The sequence below is a fragment of the Hipposideros armiger genome, unplaced genomic scaffold (genome assembly GCF_001890085.2).
Source record: "Hipposideros armiger isolate ML-2016 unplaced genomic scaffold, ASM189008v1 scaffold_23, whole genome shotgun sequence".
Lineage (NCBI taxonomy): Eukaryota > Metazoa > Chordata > Mammalia > Chiroptera > Hipposideridae > Hipposideros > Hipposideros armiger.
In genome coordinates this window covers 4,176,393-4,199,414 of record NW_017731373.1, presented here as the reverse complement: position 1 = coordinate 4,199,414, position 23,022 = coordinate 4,176,393, and the positions used below count along the sequence as shown (strand labels likewise).

At 37.8% G+C, this 23,022-nt stretch overlaps 2 protein-coding genes across 2 annotated transcripts in view; one reads left to right on the top strand and one right to left on the bottom strand.

Moving 5' to 3' along the window:
* Nucleotides 1–2,003: 2,003 nt before the first annotated feature.
* Nucleotides 2,004–11,150, bottom strand: MAIP1 (matrix AAA peptidase interacting protein 1). Its single transcript, XM_019635643.1, has 5 exons — nucleotides 10,681–11,150; nucleotides 5,721–5,792; nucleotides 5,162–5,288; nucleotides 3,811–3,958; nucleotides 2,004–2,309 (listed from the first exon to the last, which is right to left on the bottom strand). The coding sequence occupies exons 1-5, from the start codon at nucleotides 11,128–11,130 to the stop codon at nucleotides 2,231–2,233; spliced, it is 876 nt and encodes a 291-aa protein (XP_019491188.1). The 5' UTR covers nucleotides 11,131–11,150; the 3' UTR covers nucleotides 2,004–2,230.
* A 281-nt stretch (nucleotides 11,151–11,431) lies between these two features.
* Nucleotides 11,432–23,022, top strand: part of TYW5 (tRNA-yW synthesizing protein 5) — a 16,645-nt gene continuing 5,054 nt past the window's right edge. The window contains exons 1-5 of the mRNA XM_019635642.1: nucleotides 11,432–11,532; nucleotides 16,360–16,514; nucleotides 20,325–20,394; nucleotides 20,969–21,013; nucleotides 21,838–21,975. Of these exons, the coding sequence (XP_019491187.1) occupies nucleotides 11,455–11,532; nucleotides 16,360–16,514; nucleotides 20,325–20,394; nucleotides 20,969–21,013; nucleotides 21,838–21,975 (486 nt within the window). The 5' untranslated portion in view covers nucleotides 11,432–11,454. The remainder of the gene's footprint in view (nucleotides 11,533–16,359; nucleotides 16,515–20,324; nucleotides 20,395–20,968; nucleotides 21,014–21,837; nucleotides 21,976–23,022) is intronic.

Here is a 23,022-nt window from a genome sequence, read left to right as displayed (position 1 = left end):
CCTGATATTCATAACAAACTTTTTCAACCATACCCAAGTTTATATTGATGAGGAGGTGACTTCTGGAAAGCACCTAAGGATGTGGAGTTGGTTTCCAAAACTAACCATGTGATTAGCGGGTTGGAACTTTCAGTCTCATCTCCCTGACTTCAGGGAGGAGAGAGGAGATGGTGGTTGAATCAATAGCCAACAGCCAATGATTAAATCAATTGCCTTTGTAATGACTCCTCCACAAAACCCCAAAAGGATGAGGTTCAGAGAGCTTCCAGGTTGGCGAATCCTTGCAGGTGTGGAGAGTGGCATGGAAGCGCCACACCCTTTCCCACAGTCCTAGCCCTATGCATCCATTCCCTCTGCTGTTCCTGAGTTCAGTCTTTGTATAATACATGGGTGATCTAGTAAGTAAAATGTTTCGCTGAATTCTATGAGCTGTTTTGGCAAATTAATGGAACCCAAGGAGGGGGTCTTTGCAACCTCCAATCTACAGTCTGTTGTCAGAGGTCCAGGTGACCACCTGGACTTGTGATTGGCATCTGAAGGGAGTGGGGTGGGCAGTCTTGTAGGACTGAATCCTTAACCAGTGGAATCTGGCACTATCTCCAGATAGGTAATGTCAGAATTGAGTTGAACTGTAGGACACCCAGGTGGCATCCCAGAATTGCTTCATGGTATGGGGAAACCCCTCCCTAACACACACAATGGAATCTAGTACCAGATTTTTGTGTGTGTCTGTGTGTAGAGAACGGGAGAGATGAAACAATATGGCAAAAGGTTAACCTTTTTTGACTTTTAAGGGGAGAGTACATAGTTGTGTACTGTGGTAATTTAATCTGTTGACTTGACTAGGACACTGAACTCAGATATTTGGTCAAACATTACTCTAGATGTTTCTGTGAAGGTGTTTTTTAGAGGAGATTAACATTTAAGTCAGTGGACTTTGAATAAAGCAGATTATCCTCCATCATATGGGTGGGCCTCATTCAATCAGATGAAGGTCTCGATAGAAAAAGACTGATTCTTCCAGAAGGAATTCTGCCGGCAGACTTGTTTCAGACTTAAACTATAGCATCAACTCTTCCCTGGGTCTCCAGTCTGCTGGCTAATTCTGCAGATTTTGGACGTATCGGCCTCCACAACCTTGTGAACCAATTCCTTAAATAAAAATCAACTGTCCAGTGTGCATGGGTCCATTTCTGAATCTATTCTGCCCATTGGTCCTCAACATTTCTTATAAAACAGGTATACTGGCAACAAATTCTCTCGTCTTTTCCCTGTCTGAAAAAATCTTTTCTCACCTTTTTTATATATTTTTGAATTCTAGGTCAACAGGTTTTTTTTTTCCTCTCAGCATTTTAAAGATGTCATGCCAAGGTTTCTAACTCACATCCTTTGAAGAAAAAAAAAAAATGCAGTCATTCTCTGCAATGGAATTTTTTCTCCTGATGATTTTACATTTTTCTCTGGTTTTCAACAATTTGATTATGATGTACCTCAGTGAGGTTTTATGTGTTATCCTGCTTGTTGACTCTCTTAGATATGTGGGTTTACAGTTTTCATCAATTAAGAAAATTTCGACATTATTTCTTATATTGTTTTTATCTCCCCTACCGCAACATCTAGGACTCCAAATACAGGTATGTTAAGAGACTTGCTATTATCCCACAGGTGGCTGATGGGCTGTTCTGTTTTCTTTTCTTTGTGCTTTACAAAGCTTCAAGTTCACTGATCTTTAGTTCTGCAGTGACCAATCTGCTATAATTCCATCCATTCCTTCTCATCTAGCCAGTGACCAGAGGTAATCAAAAGCAGCATTAAATTTTAAAAATGAACCTTATACTTAACTTGAATTATTGGTATAAATATATTAATTACAAATAAAATATTTAAGGGCTATTAAATTAGAAATGTGTAGTTTTCTTTTATTCCTTATTTTCTATAAAATTAGTTTGTGTATATACACATATATATGTAACATTAGAAATAATACTGAATATGACACCAACGATGAGCTACTGTAGTTTCTTTATTTTGTTCTCTTTTATAGAAGGTGACAACAATCTGTGGAAAATGCTTTACTGTATCATGCCAATATACTACAAGGAGTATTTCAAAATAATACAAAAGTAATCCACAGACTTGACTAAGTGAAGATCAAATGATCCAAAACTTTTCTTCCTTAGTTTTCACAGCAATTGCTGAAAGTCCAATCATCTAATTTTTTCAAGAAAGTTTATTCTAATAACTTTGAGTGATCAATCCGTGCAATGGTCCAGTCAGGCTTTACTCCTTTTGTAAACTCCCTCTGAAATCTCAGAAAAAAATTACAAATAATGTGAATCTTACATTAGTCCAAATAGTTCTTACATAACTATATACTCTGCAAGTGTACATTAGAGGCAGCTTTTAGCAATAAGCTAATGGTCGATGGTAAATAAAAATTAAAATTAACAAAAGTTTAATCTACCAATTCAATCACAAAAAAATCCCACAAAATTAGAAGTACACTGTCAACTAAAATGAGTATTTTTAATGGACTGATCTACACTCCAACATCTGCCAGTCCTTGAGAGAAATTAGAGTATTATTCTGTTGTTAAATACCAGCTATAACATATGCCTAATAGGAGGAGAAATAAATTGGTGATTAAAACAGCACTTTAGTGGAATTTGTTTTATATATACTAGATCAATCTTGAAAATAAGTGTTTATGAGCTGCCCATGGTCTTAGTAGGGAATATGAGAAGAAGCAAAGGTTAGTATTGATTATAGCGTTAATTATAAATGTCTCAAAATAGACAACTTAGTAGATTTAAATTAAATGAGTATTTAAATATACAATTAAGTCTCCATTGAACTTGCTTGACTTGTTCACTGCTCCAAATTTTATCAGCACAAAAATACACTATAGTGTCTCTTTTAAACAATTTGCTAACCTCCCACTAGACAGTACCTCCTTAAGGGCAGAACCTGTCAATTTTGTATCTAAGCCCCTAACAGAGAACTGGGTAAATGGGAGATGGTCAATAAAAGTACTCAGTGAGTGAATAATCCACATGCCAATGATGGTAGATTTTATTTTCCACTGATGGCTATAACTGTGTCTCCCATCCAGTGTGCTCTTCTGCAATGGGAACTTGCTGTTGCCCCATCAAGAGGTGGAGATTTCTCCAGGCCCTTTTAATGGTGCAGGTCCCGTGACTGCTTTGACCAGTGGACTATGGTGGAAACGATGTTGTTCCAATCCTGGGCATAGCCCTTTACTGGTCTAGTATCTTCTGTCTTCTGTCTCTTGAAAGCCAACCAGCATAAAACATGTAATGAACCTGAGACAACCACAGGCCCAAGCCACGAAGGGAGGCCTTGGAGAATGAGACATTATGTGGAGAAGCCAGGGGGCACCCAGGTGCTGCACGTGTGAATGAAGTAGCCATTGTGGAAATGAATCCTCCAGCCCCTGCGACCCCAGGTGATGCCAGGTGAAGCAGAGAAAACCTCACAGCTGAGCCTTTACAAAATTCTTGAGCAGTAAAATAGCAGGCCAAAAAAATGAGCTGTTGGAACTACTGAGTTTTGGAGTGGTTTGTAATGCAGCAGTAGACACCTGAAACACAGTTTACACTCAGAAATATTACCTCTTTCTAATTTCTGAATGCTCCTGCTTCATGGCCAGATGTCATTATGATTTTTTCTCTTCATAAATAACCTGAAAAATTTCAATCATTTTTCCCTAAAGCTCCCTTTAGTTTTCATACCTTCATACTACCTTCCATTTTCTAGAGAAAGGAAACAATGAAATATGATTAGACTTACTCATAGCTCGCACTAAGAAGCTGTTTCGTTTCCACATTCTGATCCCCCAACTTAACCTGGAAGACACCGGCTCCACTTAAAGTTTCACTGGGGATGTTGGCACTGGTTAGATACCAAAAGCACATCAGGATGTTAACAAACTTCCTTCCTTAGGGAAAAAACACACACACACATACAAATACAAATCACAATAATCTATCACCCATACAGCCGAAATGAAATCAGAAAGTGGCAGTAGTTACACAGTTGTTACAGATCAAATTCTGTGCTTATTCTAGCCTAACAAGATACCTGCATTGATACCTTTTAATTTTTAGAAAATTCTCTTAGGGTTTATGACATATTGGCCCTCTTTTCATTGCAGTAATAATAGCCACTAATTACTGAGCATGTACTATTTACTACATATACTGCATTATTGTCAATTTGTGGCATTTTCTAAAATTATAACATATCTGTTGTCAAACCAAAAATGAAGGGGAAGAACATTAATTGCTGCTAAGTAATTAACTTAACCCCAACTGTCAGAAAGAAGAAAGACTTCTATTCTACCTTAACTCACTTTGCTAGGTTTAGTGCTTATGACAATGTCCTGTATAAAAATCAGGTAGTGACCATGGTGCTAAAGTGCAATTTGAAATATTAGGGGAGGAACAAATATTTATAAAAAATATGTACCTTTCTAAATGTTTCAAATTAACATGTGCATGAAAAAAAATTTTAACTATTAAGAGTCCAAATCAGAATTGCTTTCAGAAGTGTGTAAGCCAAGTCCAGATTCCTGTGTGCCTGGCACATAACACATATGCAAATATTTGTAGGAATAAGTCAATAAATTTTCAGGAATGTTATAGGGAACATATATGCATCAGATAGCAGATAACTTTTCAACTTTTTAAACTGTCTCCCAATTTGGGAGTTCTGCAATTAACCTTAGTTTGGAAACAGTCTTTAGCTGATATTTACTTTTTATTGTACTCCTTCTGTTTAACATACAGCTGGACATTTAAAATGCTCGATTGTTTCCGTAAAGTTAGGAAATCTGAAACACAGATATATTTAATTTGATACACAGGAGCAGCTTGTCTTAAACAGACTGTTTTCATCCACTTAAGTGACAATACTCTCCTGTGAATTAAATAGTAATAGGGAAAAGTTCCAGGTAGAAGGGCATAAGAAACTATTACCATATCTCAACTCTTCCAGAGGTAAGTCTTTAAAGAATGAATATATTATTTTCTCTATAAATATCCACTTGGACAAACAACCCCCACTATTTCCTGATGATCCGGTAGTTTAGCTTATCTGGACAATGGTGGATCATTTGAAGTTGACTATGCTCCAGTATTACCTTTGTCATCATAGTAAATGGAGATGTCTCCTGTTGATGTATACACAATTTCATCTATGTCGGCAGCAAGGGCGTTTTTATGGTTTTCAGGTAGTGAAGTGATCTTTTCTTTCAATACCTTTAGTACCTATGTTTGGAAAAAGAAAAGCGTAATTCAGCTATCGAGCTTTCGAAAGCTTTTCAAAAGCATGGTGAATTCTTCATGGAATGAATTTTGCTAAACCTATTTTTAAATTTACTACTGTATTTATTCATCTTCAAAAGCAAGGTTGAAAGCATCTAGCTATTCAACTAGGTAATTCCTAACAGTACATTCTCTATAAGAACAACTGAAAGACATCCTATTTACTTACTTATAACTTAAGTAGCAAGTCATTCTATGTTTTTATATGACCCAAAGTACCCAAAAGAGTACTCTACTTTGAAGGGACTCTACTTTGGCTGATGGCACACATAGTATTTTTAAGCATAAATAACAACAATGTACAATACTATATATCATTCTGTTGCAAGAAAATAATACGTTTATTTTTAAAGGAAAATTAAAAGTATACTTTACCTCTTTGGCTACAAGTTCTTCCAAAAGATCAAATTTACACTGTGACAGCAACTTGGACACATGAGCAAAAGCCTTAAAAAAAATAGAGGAGGGAAGGTGGTGGTGATTATTTCAAAACAACATGCAAAATACCATACAATGTACGATGCTCAAACTTAAATGGCTAAGTGTAACAAAGACTATTTTATGAAAAAAGCGATAAACAATGTCAAACATTAAGATATCAATGTTAGGCATGACTCCTAGTTGGTTGGCTGTTCTTTTCTCAAATGCCTTTGCACAGATATAGTAGTAAGTGAGTAAACAGCTAATTATGTATCCACTCTCAGGACCTGGGAAAAGATAGTGTGTGGTATACTCACTAGATCCTCAATAAAAATCCTATATATTTCCTTTTAAAACAGTGATGAAGTAATCAACCATCCTGAGTGTTATATGATGACCTCCCTGCCTCCCCCCATCATACAGATAGAATCTAGACTATACTGGGAGTCTGGAGATCTGGGTTACAGTCTGAACCTTATTAAGAGACATAAGGCAGGCTTCGGAAAGTATCAGAAAAGATAATGAGTTCACAGTCTACTACAGTGGGTTCTAATTTTGAAGTATGAGGTCCCATTTTAAAGTGTGTGTGTGGAGGGGAGCCAACTGCAATCCTCCAAATTCCCAGCAGTGAGAAATGAAACTGTGCATAAGATTTGACTTTATCTTCAAGGGGTTTTCAGTCTACTCAAGGAGAGAGAGAGGCAAGTAAACTGTCAAGTTCAAGAATTATGATAGGGATAAGAACAGGATGATTTGGGAACATACAGATGAGCCACTTATGTCATTCTAGAATGATTAGAGAGGGCTTCCTAAAGGAAGTAACATCTAAGATGAAATCTGAAGAACTGGCGGGAGAAATGATGCACAAGCATATCAGAGACAATACTGAATAATTACTATGGGCTGAATTGTGTTCTCCCAAATTCATATGCTGAAGCCCTAACTCCCAATACCTCAGAAGGTGACTATATTTGGAGATAGGCCTTTAAAAAGGTGACTAAGTCAATGAGGGTAGGCCCTAATCCAATCTGATTGTTATTCTTATAAGGGGAAATTTGGACAAAGACACACCAGAGGCACACGTGTAGAGGGAAAAACCAAGTGAGGACACAGCCAGATGGCAGCTTGATATCTCTAAGCAAAGGAGGGAGGCCTCAGAAGAAAGCAAACTTGCCAACATCTTGATCTTGGACTTCTACCTCCAGATCTGTGAGAAAATAAAACTTCTGTAGTTTAAGCAACCCTAATGGCAGCCCTAGCAAAACTAGTATAACAGTGGAGTTGAATTTTGAGAAACGCACACATCCAATGGATTAAAGTACCCCTTGCAAACACTTAAAGGCCCTCAGGGTTCAGAGATACTATATGTTTTAGTAAGACTCCGTGTATGGAAGATGGGTGATATTTTGGTAAAAAGGAACAAAGAACATAACCATCATGTTGAAACTCAACCATTAGATTCTAATTTGTGTGGCCAAGGAAGATCACACACCTAAGAAAATTATCCTATAAGGTAATAATGAACCATTTGGCGGCTGCCCTGATAAGGCTTTGATGATACAGGAGTATCCAACGTAAAGAGGTTTCTAGGAAATAGCCCTCTTTTTCATAGCAAAAGCTAAAATGTGCAAGCAAGATATAGGAAAACAAACAGTATGTGATTAATGTGATTTGAGGGCAATAATAGGGAAGATATATGCACATATCAGTGGTGTGATAGTGCGATGTAATAAGAAATACATATTTGGCCTTCATTCTCGTTCCAGGCACAGAGCTCCTAAAACAAACCCCTTTCAACCATACCTGACTTTAGGCTAACCAGGTGACTCTTGGGAGATGGAAGCTGGTTGTCAGAGGAAGCAACCATTAGAGGGATGATTAGAGGGTTGGAACTCTCAGCCCCACCTCCAGACCTTCAGAGAAGACAGCTGGGCTGGGGATTGAGTTAATCACCAGTGGCCAGTGATTTAATCATTCATGGCTACATAGTGGCATCTCCATAAAAACCCTCAATGAAGGGATTAGGACAGGTTCCAGGTTGGTGACAAGTGCAAGTGAGGGAGGAGGAGAGACCATGGAAACTCCACACCCCTTCCCACATGCCTTGCCACGTACATCTCTTCTATTTGGCTGTTCCTTTATAATAAATTAGAAGTAGAAAGTAAAGTGCTTTCCTGAGTTCCGTGAGCCATTCTAGCAAATTATTGAACCCGAGGAAGGGGGATGTGGGAAGCCCTGATTTATAGCTGGTTGGTCAAAAGTATGGGAGGCAGGACTTGGGATTGGTGTCTGAAGTGGAGCCAGTCTTGTGGGACTGAGCCCCTAACCCATGGGGTCTACATTAAATCTGGGGAGCTAGTGTCAGAACTGTTGTAAGCTGCCCTGATAAGGCCTTGAAAACATAGGAGTGTCTAACCTAAAGCCTTCTAGGAAATAGCCCTCTTTCTCATAGAAAAGGTTAAAGTGTGTAAGCAAGATACAGGAAAACAACAGTATATGATCAATGTGGTTTGATGGCAGTAATAGGGAAGATATCATATACACATCAATGGAGAGCAGGGTCTGTGGAGTTTATAGTAATTTATAGTGTTGGACCACCTATTCCCCTGGCTCAAGTGATGAATAAAAGCTTGTCTATATTGTACTTCACCATCTCAATTTTGGTGGCTCTGGAGGACCACGACTGCTTGCAGAATGGGTCACCGGACAGTGCACCTCAGCATTTACTAGCTATGCATCCTTGAGCCAATCATTTTACCTTTCTGGGACTTGGTTTTATCACCTGCAAAGGAGTAGTAGACTAGAATGATAAGCCCTAAGGTGTCTTTTCCTTTTCATGTTCTATGATTAACAAAAACAAGTTTTAATCAACATGATCTAATTGATAACTTGATGTTCACAACCCAACATAACATCTTATTGCTGGGAGGTCAGCCTAAGGAGAAAGGGGAAGTGGAGCCAATGAGAGGAGATACACTAGCTGATGTTTTTACACCAGATTATTTCTAAGCCCTCGAATTATATCTATGCAAAGGAAGGTACAGTGTGTATTATGAAATCTATTGGGTTGTCGGAAAAGTCATGATGCATTTTTGCAACGAAAAACACAGAAAAAATATGTCATGACTTTTCCGACAACCCAACAGTTGGGAGGTTTTTAAGCCATGTCCTTTTAAATCTTAGGTGTTAAAGAACTGATTTGCTTGATCTGAAAAATATGTTAAGTAACCTCTGATTTAAGGGAATCGGTAAACATCCTTTTCTGGATATTAGACTAGCTAAATGCACAAAAATTGACTTAGGTGAGGCAAAACTGCATACCAACTGGCTAACGAAGGGGTGGAGATACTACTTAATAGCAAAAAGGGGTGCTAAAATAGCTAACAGCTGGAGGACCTCTAAGATCAGAGAGTTAGGACTAAAAAGTGTCCCATGGTCCTCTGTGTTCAGAGGAAACAGGGACTAAGGCCTGATTCCTGACTACAGTAGGGAGATGATTTCCATTCCTTATTAACACATAAATGAACAGGTACAGTCATGTGTGTTATGAAGTAGACAAGCTCACGTCATCAGTGGGTATTATTGTTGAGAATAATAGGATCACGCCAATTTACCTCTACAGGGACAAAATATTTTGAGAACTGACATGAGCAGAGGTGATGTTGATACTATTAATCAAGTTGCTCTTTGCTTTTTAACTTTTTAATAAACACACAAAGCATTGAAGAGTTTACTCAGGAAAGCAGGAAGCAGAAGTTAATGTTGACACTGATTATAACATTTAATTTATAACACAGGTCACCTAAATAAACATAAATGACTGTGTTTACAGAAATAATCTGAAATAAAATAGGAGTAAACATATCAATACCAGTATACAATCAAATGTAAAATGACTACGCTTGACGGCATAATTTTAAGGTACATGGAGGTATGAACTGGGAAATAAACTATGGCTTTTATTGTTGAGCAATAGTTCTGAAATGTTTGGGAATGACAAACTCTCTAAGAGATTCAAAAGAAAGTTACAGATGGACTTTGATCCTAGAAAAATACATGTATACACAAAATCTGCAAATAATCTCAGGACCCAAAGTGACAGACATGTGGCAAGGAGCTAATGATGGCTTTATTAGCTTCACCGACCCTGCTCTCCATTGATGTCTATATATGACATGATATCTTCCCTTTTACTGTCATCAAAGCACATTCTCTGCCACTCAGAAAGAGGGACAGGACTGTCAGGGTCAGGGGTATGAATCACCAAAAGCTATTTCTCAGTGTGCAGACTGCCGTGCATTTATCAGCGACCAGGCTATCTCAGCAAATTCTTTGAAAGGGAAAAACTGCTCATCTCTACGTAATTTTTTAGCAGTATGATGGGGAGGGTTGAGGGTAGGGGGTAAGACAAGTAAAGGGCAACGGAGCTCCGGTGGGAAGTTTTGTCTTTCTACCCAAAATGACATTATAGCAATTTAAAACTGTTCTCATTTACTCTTCAAAACAATCTCACCCAATCATTCATTTATTCAACAAACACTTATGGAGTGCCTACTATATGCCAGGCACTGTCTTTTTCATTTTGCAGATAATCATGTTCAGATAAGATAAAGCCATATAACTTTTAAGTGGCAGACATGGGCTTTGAATCCATTTCTGATTCAAATCCTGTTGAGTGGAAAAGGTAATTGGGGGACTTCACCCTGATGTTTCAATCCAATCCCTCCTCGGCAAACAGAAGCAGAAGCTTCATAGAAGTCAAGAAGTGGCCCCAAGGGCTCGGTGCCAGGGTCACTACCCACGTTTGATAATTTGAGGCTCAGCGAGGACACCTCACCGCTAAATACCGTTACGTGTAATATTTTAGTTGCATGCATGAGAGGCGTAGAGGTCAACTTCAGGGAAATAAACAAACCTGCTTCGCTCCCTCTGAGAATTCTGCGATGCTGAACTCTTGGTCGAAATAGGCCCAGATAAGGAAGGCGTAAATTCGAGTCCGAATCCAGTTGATGGGATTGGACAACCCCAGAATGATCATCTTGGTTTTCTGGCGCTGCTGGGGCTGCTCCCCAGTGCTGTAGCTGCGCCGAGGGCTGGCAGGGAAAGCGGGGAGGGCTGCGGAGAGTCCGGGCGGGCTGAGCAGGGGAAGCCGGGAGCCCTGAACAGGCAGAGCGGAGGCTGCCGAAGCCCAAGTGAATCGAGGAAATGGGGTCGTTCCCGAGCCAATGTGGCAGCGACAGGTATAGCAAACTCCAGCCAACGGCGGCTTCATCTTGGCTGCATCGGGAATCCGGGATCCGGCGACCCCGCCGGGCAACCGCCGAGAAAGCAGCAAGCGGGGTAAAAGACGAGCGGCCAGCGCCATTTTCGTGACCTTTCACCCCGTGCTTGCCTGTGCTGTGTCGAAAGAAAGTCGGTGGGAAACTACCTCAGCAGGGTTCAGAGAAAGACACTGGAGAGTAAAGCCGGCCTGTTGCTGCCGCCTCTGGTGAGTACGCCCCACCCCGGCTCTCCACACACGATCCATACAGAGCCCTCCAGCCCAGCGGTCGGAACCGGGTGCTCTCGCGAGTTCATTGGCCCTGCGGACCTTTTCTCTCCGGGTCTTGTTTCCGGGCGGATCGCAAGTTGAAGAACGTGGTTAGGGCAGAGGCTTCTGGGACTTGGAAAAGGACGAGCATCAGCGACGATGGCCCCGCAGCGCTTCCCAGTACCTCGGCTCGAGGACGTTTCGCAGGAGCACTTTATGCAGCACCTCTACCCGCAGGTGAGGCCCTCGCGCGGGTCGGATCGCAGGAAGCCGGCAGATATCTGCCCCTACCACTCGAATGGGCCCCGAATTGGTTTCTTGCGACCCAGCGTGTGGGGAGGAGGCGGCGGGCAGCTGAAAATGCCTGGTTAGCTCTGCGGCCAAGGAGAGGAGCATGGAGGATGTCAGCTGGTTCATCTACAATATATTGCATTTCCCGGAGAGAACGGCTCCACGATTTTGGGAAGCAGGATAACCGCACAGAGCTGAGTTTGAGAAAAGTTTTGCCTACTAAACCCTCATCGCTGCGAAGGATGGCCTTGCAGTAGTCCTATTACGTAGTCTTTTGCCGTTACCATGGCAATGGAGATTTCTCCACCGCCACCTCTGCCCCATCTCTATTTTCCTTTAGGTTTTCTAAAGTTTAGAGGTTTTGCGTCCCGCTGTTGGCGCGAACGGTTCCTGTGAGTCCACTTGAGTTACTGGATTTAAAGGAGTAATTTTTCGCTGTACTGAGCCAAAAGGAGAAGCAATGGGACTCCCCCAGGACCACTGGTCTTGGTCTTGGATTCTAACTAATCTGGGTTCTAGTTCAAACGTTGTAATCTCTTATATGTGTAATACGAACCTTAGTTCTTTAAAAGAAAACAGAAAAATATTAAGGGGAAAATAGTATTTTTACTTGCAGTGCTTTGCAAGGGAGTCCAAGGTTCCAAAAACCGAGAATAAAGAGCCCAGCAGATATGTAAAGAAAAAAAAAATCCACAAGTTTACAGTTAGTCTGTTGATGGTAGAAAACACCCTCAGCAGTTTTACTTGATGTTTACACCTATAACGATGGTCATAGAGCTGCAGTTCTGAGTGTTATAAAAATCAGGGATGAAGTTTTTGTTTTGTTGTTTTTGGGGTTTTTTTTTGGTTTTTCTTTTAGGAGTTAGCAACCTACAGGGAAGATTCAAGCTCTCATTTATTTGGGGGACTAGTGCTGAATGGGTTGTTGTTGCCCACTCCACCCCCACCTCAGAATGTGCCCTTGCAGGGCAGTATTGTGAATATCGAATGATGTATGTGGAAGTGCTAAGTAAGATGCATAGCAAAACGTATTTTGTAACTTAATCTTCCCCACACTAGACATATGTCACAAAGACAGCATCACTAAGTTTCATAAAGTGGAAAATTACAAACAACACTCTGGTCATAATGTAATAAAACTAGAAATTAATAACAAAATGGCAAAACTAGACCTTGCTACTTGGAAACACTAAGGTAATGCTATGAGGGGTATACTCCTGTCAGATTTTAAATGTTTTGATAATTTACAGTGTGGTACAGGTGCATGACTAGACAGACCAGAGGAATAGAAAGTCTGTAAGCAACGAAAAACAGAAAAAATACGTCATGACTTCCGACAACCCTGTGTGTGTGTGTGTGTGTGTGTGTGTGTGTCCATATACACAGAGGGTGTCAAAAAATGTATACACATTTTAAGAAAGGAAAAAACTTAAAATTGTAATACTCAATATATACTGATAACAAAAGATGAGTACAAGTCAGGTTTGACTTCTGCAATTACAAGTGGTGCTCAAAGTGGTTACCATCAATGTCCAGACACTTCTGATTATGGTTAACAACTGTGTGAGCAAAATTGACCAAAGTGTCCACTTGTATACTTTTTTTTGGCACTCCTGGTATATATCAATATATATATATAATACATATCCATATATATATATATATATGTGTGTATATATATATATATATAAATTTCCATTCATATGGAAATTTAGCATGTAATGAACATGACAATGTAAAAATCACTGGGGCAGAGATGAACTTTTAAATCAATGGTGCTGGGATGACTAGATAGTCATTTAGAAAATGATAGTTAGATTTACATCTGACACCTTACACAAGAGTAATCTCCAAAGGGATCAGAGCTCTAAATGTAAAAAAATGAAACTACACGAATACTAGAAGAACATGGGTAAATTCCTCTCTAATACAGGTGTATGTGACTCAAAATTCAGGTGTAATAAAAAGATTAAAGTTTACATAAAATACAAACTGGGTGAAAATATTTTCAACATATATTTCATAAAAGGACAGTAAAAGCCCATGTATGTGAAGAACTTTCAAAAATTAAGAGGGGAAAGGCTAGAAGTCTGATAAAACATGAGCAGTTGACAAAAATAAATAAGTAAAAAGATACTGGGTTGTCAGAAAAGTCATGACGTATTTTTCTATGTTTTTCGTTGCAAAAATGCGTCATCACTTTTCTGACAGCCCAATAAAAATGCCCTCTAAACCTGAAAAGATGTTCAACTTTGCCTCATAAGAGACATTAAAGCTACACTAAGATACCATTTCTTACCTACCATTGGCAAAAATTAAAAGGCTTTAATAATACACTCTTGCTGAGGCTGTGAAGAAACTGTCACTCACACTTTATGCCAAGGGGTACAGCCCTTATGGAGGGCAATTTGGCATGTCTAATGTGCATAGGAGAGCGACTGATTAAACTGTCCGTTTATACTCTGGTGTACCAAGGTATAAAAAAATGAGGGAGATGATCTGAACTAATAGCAGTGATTTCCAGGATATAGTTTTAAAAAGCAAGCTTTAAAAGAAAATACATGATATGCTACTTTTTGTGTGAAAAAAGGAGGGGGCGGAATAAAGAAGTATATGTTTTTGATTACTGCAAAAAAGAAGTAAAAAATTAATGAGACTGATTATAGGGGATGAGTGAGTACAAGGTGCAAGAATGTGTATGGAGTGATCTTTTTGTATAGTTTTGACTTTGGGGATCACATTAATATTTTACACTCTATAAAGTGATAGTAATAAAATTAACAAGGTTGAGGAATGATTTAAAAAACAAAATTCTAATAGAATATGAAAAAAACAAGTGAATCTAAGTAATGGGGAGGATGCCCAAGTCATTTTTTAACACAACGCTTTGATTATATGTTCTCACCCTAAAGACAAAAAGAACTATAAACAAATACTGAATTCTAGTTAGTATACTTGTTTTTTACAGTCTTATGACTTAGTAATTCTGAAAGTACTTGTTGTGAATTCTGGGATTCTGCAATTTATTAAACATCAAGGGTGATAGGAACCAGGTTTCTCACTGTTAAAGAAGGGAGTTACAAATACATAAAATTAGAATGAACCTTGTCATATAAGATCAGAATTGGAGGTATCATTATTGGAAGTATCATGGTTCATGTATATATCCATTAAGTGTGCATACATACATAGTATATATGGAGAGAGAGATAAATAGATATAGATATATGTATATATTGTGTGTGTGTATTTTGGGGCAGGAGAATGAGTATACACACACTGTATCTTTCCTAGGTCTGCCCACAGAGAAGACCTAGAAGTAAAGACACCCCAGTAGCAATGAACACATCTAGCACCCAGATCATAGTTTTCTAAATAGCATTCCTCACTAAAAGAAACCAGAGCTGCTTGAAGAAATGACTGCAGGGTTCAGGCAGAGAAAGTACAAGGGATGCTGGATTGTGTTATTTTGCCATAAAGCAAGGAAGTGCTCGGGTAAAAAGTCACAAGACCCAGCTTAAAGGGGGCTCCTGCTGGCCAAATCTGGGATAATTTGAGCATCAAAATTATATCAGTAAGTTATAACCCAATGAATAAAATAAGTAAATGGAATAGTTAGAGCTCATTTTGACGTTAGAATGCCAGCTAACGTAGAAGATGATAGAATTTTAAAAAATCTTGATTTTTACACTCGTCATAGGCATACTTGAGTCATTCAAGAATTAACCAGTTGATCAAAATTAGCATCACAAATAATAGGGCAGAGTACCGTGTGCCACCTGACTTGTTGCACTAAGGACACAACATTGCTTCTGTGGTACATTCCTTCCAAAAATGCATTATCTGAGTCTAATTATGAAGAAACGTCAGATGAACCCAAACTGAAGGGCATTCTAAAAAATAACTGGCCTGTACTCTTCAAAAATGTCAAGGCCATGGAAGAAAAAGGCTAAGGAACTGTTCCAGATTAAAAGAGACATGACAACTAATTGCAATGTGGCATCTCAGAAATAGGGGGAAAATAATTATGAAGGATATTATTAGGGCAGTTAGCAAAATTTGGGTATGGCCTGTGGATTAGATAACAATATTATATGACTGTTAACTATAATTTTGATAATCTGTGGTTATGTAAGATAATTTCTTTGTTCTCAGGAAATATTCTCTACTGTTTAGAGATAAAGGAGTTTAATATCAGCAACTTACCCTGAAATAGTTCAGAAAAAATTAAATTATCTTTAATAATATGTTCTTCTCTATACACACATAGCAAGAATGAGAGCAGACGGTAAAGGAAATGGGGCAAAATGTTAGATAAACAGTTGGTGAATTAGAGTAAAGGGTGTATGGGAATTCTTTGTGATGTTTCTGCAACTATTCCGTAAGTTTGAAATGGTATCAAAATAAAAAGGTACAAACAATATTTGACTATGAAGCACAAATTTTAATCATTTATATTTTTGTTATAAGTAACACTCATGAAAATGCCTTAAATAATATTCAGATTTTTTTATTTTTATTTCTTAGCTATTGATGGTCCCGCTGTTTTGTTTGGTTTTGTATTCCTAATGTTAAAATTTTGTTCTAAGTACATTGCATGAGTCCTCTTCCTGCTTTAGTTATAGTATGAATTGTCAAAAGGCTTGAGTTTGAGCATGGTGGGATCAAGAATCATTTCTTATTTATTTTTGTCCCTCTGTTGTCAAATACACCTCCTGATATATTGTTGGTTTTCCCCAATTTTTTTTTTTTGTACTCTTTCCCCACTTGTAGAGAAAGCCTCTAGTGTTGGAAGGAATTGATTTGGGGGCTTGTACAAGCAAATGGACAGTGGATTACCTAAGTCAAGTTGGAGGAACGAAAGAAGTGAAGATTCATGTTGCTGCAGTTGCCCAGATGGACTTCATTAGTAAGAACTTTGTATATAGGTATTTTCTCCTGAGGTTTACTCTGGGAATATACATAACTTGTTTTAAACCTTTAAAATATTTTTGCATTATACAAAGACCATATGGCACTTCGTCTTTTGGCTAGTTTGATATAATCATGGAGTAGCTTACTAATTTTTAAAGAATGGCTTTTGAAAGACAAAAATTGTGAGGTTACATAATTATACAAAGACATTTCCAAAGACCATTTGTTAAATAGGGTGTATACCTGATACCTTCTGGAATCATGGAAGGAACAGGGAATTTTCATAACGAGTTAGATTACATCCGAAGTTGGGTGTGCTGTATTCATTCAGTGCTTCATTAATTAATTGATCTTGCCATGTTATTAATTGTTAATCTAGAGTTACAAATTCTAAAGTTTTCCTTTATAACCTATTTCGATTTTTAATGCCCTTATTTTTGGAAAATTTTAAAAATCTAGATTGTTTTTAGATAAGGATAAGCCCATGTTTTTTCTTTTTCTTCCCTCTCCAGAAATATAGGATAAAGTAGTTGCTATGTTTGGTACAATCTTTCATCAACTCGGATAACTTTAAAAAAAAATCACACTTAATTTTGTTTTAACAAAATAACCTTAAATACTTTTAATTTTCCTCATGATTGTCATTTTGTTTTAGGATCTCTTAAAAGTAAGTAAGAGATAGTTAAAAGCTGCTGGATGTCTAAATTTGAAAGCTTTAAATGCTATATAATCTTACAGCTTTAATATACTATTTATTCCCTTGAGTTTATTCCCATGAGTTTCATTAAAAATGTTAAATTAAAAAACAAACGACCTTCAGATTCTGAGCATGTGCAGTTCCCAGCAAATTCAATATATTGAAAAACCATGTAGTTCACAATAGCCTGATTTTTAAAGGGCGTTAGCTCTCACTGTTTCTTCCAGAATTTAGAGATGAGTGAAATAGAGCTGCTAATATCCAGGGCCATTTCTTTCTCATTAGAGTTTTCCAAGCTCATATAGCAGCTTGCCAAAGCATTTCTCAGTTTTTGATCCTTTGAATATTCACCATTATATTTTTGGTTTTTAATAGGCCATGAATTGAATTTAATTGCCATAAGTTTTTCCAAGTGTAAGAACTTTTCATTTTTTATTAAGCCAAGGAAGTGGAAGAAAGTGCTGGAATGGTAAGTGTTTTTCAGCCTGCAGTTAATGATGTTTATTTTCCAGAGAGTCTAATGCCATAACAAATGGTTATTGAAACTTCATCTGGAGTTGCCTGTTTTGTCATGTGCTATATAAATGTTTCGAAACTTGTTTCTGAAGCATATACATTACGTAATAGCTCTTATCTCAGCTTCCTTCAAACTTTTCACTAGAGCTACTAAAGAGTTGCAAGATTTTTTTCTTCGTGCAAGAAAAAAAATAGACTTCGTCATTTTTGCAATTAATGGGGAATAGGAAAGAAGGGAGGCATCTAGGCCAAAGACAGACTAGAAAGTAAGAAATCCTCCACACATTTATCATTATTATCACTTCAGTTTAATAATTATACAAATGAGCACACGGAGGCTAAAAAACATTAAGTAACTTACCTAAGATCATATAGCTCAAAATAATGGAATCAGGACTTACACCAAGTTTGCCTGACGCCACAGAACCCATGATCCTAACCCCTCTTTGAGACCACCTCCCTTACTAGTAGTCTGTGTGCCAGACCAAACAAATAGAACTTCATTAAAAGATGCCCTTCTTTGTCAAACATGCGTGGGGTAGATAGGACCTCAGGGCCAAGGAACTTCCCAGTTCATATAATTCATTTCTCCCTCTCTCAGCTCTGCTTCTGCAGAGTGTCTGACAGGTACCTCTCCTCAGGGAGAAGGTTGCTGGGAGCACTCCTGTTCTGCTTCTCTGGACTGAGCCACTCTATCTGCCCTGTTCTTGTAAGAGTCTTGAAACACTTCTGGGTTCTTCCTAGGAAAAAAGCTAAGCCTGGGCAACTGCACCCATTGCAGAGGCAGCTCTGGGCCAGAGAGGCTTCCACATGGTTCCTAAACTCTCCAGAGACGCTTTGGTGGGAATGAAGGGTATACAGTGAGGCCAGAGATGGAAAACATTGACTAGGAGGATGCCAAGTATACGGAGGGTGCCAAAAAATGTATACACATGACTTGTATTCATCTTTTGTTATTGCTATATATTGAATATTACTATTTTAATACAGTGTTTTCCTTTCTTAAAATGTGTATGTGTTTTTTGGCACTCCTGGTATTTATTGATATAATTAGCCAGAAACTACAGTAGGAGATTGGTCTGAGTAGATGGCAGACTCCTTTCTTTTCTCTTGCAATGCCCACTCTACATAATTACCAGCAGTGTCCTCAAGTTCAGACTGACATTCACACTCACAGGACTCACTAGTCCGTCATCTTGCATCAGATTCACTTGGCTTTGCAGAAAATAGCATTCTAGAAAGATAGTATCAGGGGGAGTCCTTATACCAATCCAGGAGCCTTTGTGTTTTTTTGGCTCACCAAGTAACAGCTTAGTTGTAAGGGAACAGATCTATAGAGGGTGGTAGAGAAACACCTTAGCGTAGACACCAGTAGCACGGAAGACCCATGAACTTATCTTCTAGGCTCCCCCAAGGGGCGTACTCAGTTGCAGCAGTTGCACTGCACACAGAGAAGCCAAATTCCTTCTGCTTCCTAACGAGTATTTATTATCTACTCACCAGCCTTCTAGTCCAGACATAGTTCACCAATCAAGGGTCATTTTTATAATAAACAGTGTTACCTGATAGCACAGCTGACATTCCACATTTATCTTAACTGAGTTTGTTTCTAGGAAAGCATTTCTAGGAGAAGATAAGCCCAAGATCATCTTATATGGAAGGATTTCTACACCTCCCAGTACAGATTTCAAGTGGAAAGCTATTTGGTAGTGAGAGTGAAAAGATTACAACTCTTAATTAGAGGTTTGGAGGCTGGAGTACAGTGGGGAGCGGGGAGGAGAGGCTTTTGACCTAGATGCTTTTGAGGACTTAATTGTCTTGATGTTGCTGATAGGGGATCATCTTCATGTAGGGGGCAGTACTTTTGATTCTGGACAGTTGAAGGGATAGGATGGGACCTGGAGAAAAGATAGCCCCCAGGCTCAAGAATGTGAGGTAAAGGAAACAAACTGCTTTTGCGATATTTAGCCCTGTTCACCAGGGTGCATGGGGCCTGGCGTTTAGGCAGAAATATTGAAGAAGAAGAAAACTTGGTCACTTCACTGGAATTCTTGAGCTATTTCTCAGAAGCCTTAAAATGACAGAGGGTGGAGCAGGGGGATGAGAACAGTGTTAGCGGCTTCTGTGTTCTGTGGTGGTGCCCAAAGACAGGGAGGGCCAGAAGGACTATCTTCATTGGACCCCTTGTCTACTGTTTCTTCCAAAGGAGCGGGAGTGGTTGTCCCATTCATCACAAGACATTTTTGCCATGACACTTGGAAATAGGTAGCAGGAAGAGCTTGAAAGTTTGTGTATTTCCAAAGGTAACCAGAGACCATAGAAACATTTTTCTAACAGTAAGTTGGAATAGGAGAATATGACATGAGAAGGACCCATCTATACCATAGATTTAAAAATCTTTAATTTTTAAAATAAATTTTCAGACAAGTGAGGTCAAATAAGCATACCACTAAATGAATTTTGAAAATTTAGAATTCCACATAATAGGTTATAATAAAACTTATGGATATTATAAAACAAGATCCTATGCAACTCTTAACAAGGTCTGTAAATAGTAATTAGAGCAGTATTACTTGATTTATTATTAAGAGTTCTTTTGTGTTTATTTCAGAACTTTACCTTTTGACAAGTTGGTTCAGAGGGCAGCTGAGGAAAAACATAAAGAATTCTTTATTTCAGAGGTAATTTTTAACATTTTCTTTAGAAAGCATTAATATCTGTAAGTGGATTTTTCTTACAAGAGAATTAGATATACAAGTATCTCTGATAGCCACTTGTAAGGTTTGATTGTATATGCCATACATGTTAGTTTTGCTACTTATTAGATCTCACACCTTGGCCAAATTACCTTTCTGTGCCTCAGTATACTAATCTATAAAATAGAAATAACAGTACCTATTTCATAGGGTTTTGTGACAATTAACTAAATAAAATCTGTACTTAGGACAGTGCCTGACTAGAAACTACTCACTAAATGCTAGCTATTAATATTACTTCCTTTGAAAATGTTGATATGTACATACTGCCTTTAGAATTTATTCTAATTAATGTTTTGTGGATCCAGTCATTATTACAAGCAGTATATAAAGACATTTCTTTATATGGCCACCAGAGAGCATTAGTAGAAAGGGTAAGAAAATGGAACTTTTTAAAAAATGACTTAACAGGTTTAGATTTTAAGATTGTTTCCTCCCCTTTTTACTTTCTAATATTTTTACGTGAGTACTGATGTGATTTTTCTTTGGGATGTTTAAGGATGAGAAGTACTACTTACGATCACTTGGGGAAGACCCCAGAAAGGTAAGAATCCTGAGTGTAAAACAATTGTTTAAAGCCTAAATGGATGTGTATATTTTAACTGACACTGTAATTTGTATTATTACTGCCTGACATATGACCTGTTTTATCCTTTTCCATTTTTTTCTCAATGATTCATGCCCTTAAATAAGTACAATATTAAAAGTTGATAACTTAGTTTTCAAGTAGGACCATAGACTCTTAGTGTTTAAAGTCATCTGTAATGTGTGCACAATTAAGAAATCCTTTCTATTGTATATTTTATAGATTGCCATTCAGCTAATAAAATACATTCTAAAATAATTATAAAGATTCTGAATAACTCATTACATAAGCTTTGACATGCATTCAGAGCCCAATTAATATGGCTGCAGTATTAAGGAGTGGTCCCTGAAATAATTAAGTAAGATTATATTTTTTTTCCTTTATGTCACCATTTAGTTTTTTACCTCCTTTTATTCTCCTCCCTCAGTGAAATCCACAAGTTTTACATAGTTTATAACATTCAAGTTGTTGACTCCTAAACTTAAAATACTTAATATTAGATGACAATTGTGTGAATTTTGCTTAAAGTAGGAAGAACCTTTCTATAAAAGAAGCGTAGCTAACTTAACAATAATGTTATTATTGACTCTGCAGTCTTGGTACACAGCCTGTTATTCTTCTTCATTTATTGGCTGTGCTCATATTCTAGTATTTTAAAGCAGTGAAGAGAGTTTTGCCCAATTCCCCCTTAATATCATGGGCTCTGATGGCAGCCTTAAGTATAAGAAGCATTACGCCAATATTGTGTTATTAAAATTCTTACTGTATTTCTCTCAATGCAGGATGTTGCAGATATCAGAAAACAGTTTCCTGTATTGGAAGGAGATATTAAGTTTCCAAAATTCTTCAAAGAGGAGCAGTTCTTTTCCAGTGTTTTCCGAATTAGCTCACCAGGATTACAACTTTGGACACACTATGATGTATGCTACATAAACGAGAAATCGGAAGCTAATGGAGACCTTGAGCATTTATAGATTTAACAGTCATAGTTCCAGCTCACTGTAGGCTCCCTAAAGATCTTTGACATGTAATTTGCTGAATCGTCAGGACTGAAAACAGGTGCTCAGGCAGTGATATGGGAGTGAATTATTAGCTAATCCCAAAGCCTCGTTTCTCATATTTGCATTTCTCTGTGGTCTTGTTCTTGATGCATCATCACATGTATGTGTACTGAGTATTATGAAGTGGGTTTTTTTTTAACGTGAAAAATGGCCACCAGATGAGGGTGAAAATTGTGAAAGTGGAAAAGATGATAAGGCTGTGGTATGAGAATATTGAAATGATACGCATGACTAGATGGAACTTTTATTCAGGTGAAAGGCAGAAGTTTGTGGAAAGCCATTTCCAGTTACAAGAATTTGGGGATACCTGAAGGTCTTAGGGCATATATCCTGAGACTGTCAAGTGTCTACTGTATTTGTTAAGTAACAAGATGTATAAATTATTGATTTTGATCATTTTATGGTGATATAATTTTATTTGCTTAAATATATACATATAAGTATTTTAAAAACATTAAACATTGGGTTGTCAGAAAAGTCATGACGCATTTTTGCAACAAAAAACATAGAAAAAATACATCATGACTTTTCCGACAACCCAATAGTATTTTATATGGTTTTGGTGTTGGGTGGAAAAATTTAGGAAGCTAAAGCAATACTTAATAGGTGTCTAAAATTAAAGGAAATTTTTAAAAAGTTTTAAATAAAACTATTAAGTTTTATAATTCAGCTGAGGACCTTTTGGGAGGATTTTAACATAGCAACTCTATAATTAAGTGAGATAGACACAAAATCTTAGCACATTGTTTTTTAAAGGTTTTACATCACTGATATGGTGAGAAAATGATGTGGTAACTCAAATACATTTTTAACTATTCTATGACTTTTTAAAATTTTAAATAGTATCCTTTTTTTTTAAAGATTTTTATTGGGGAATTGGGGGGATGGGAACAGTGCTGGGGAATT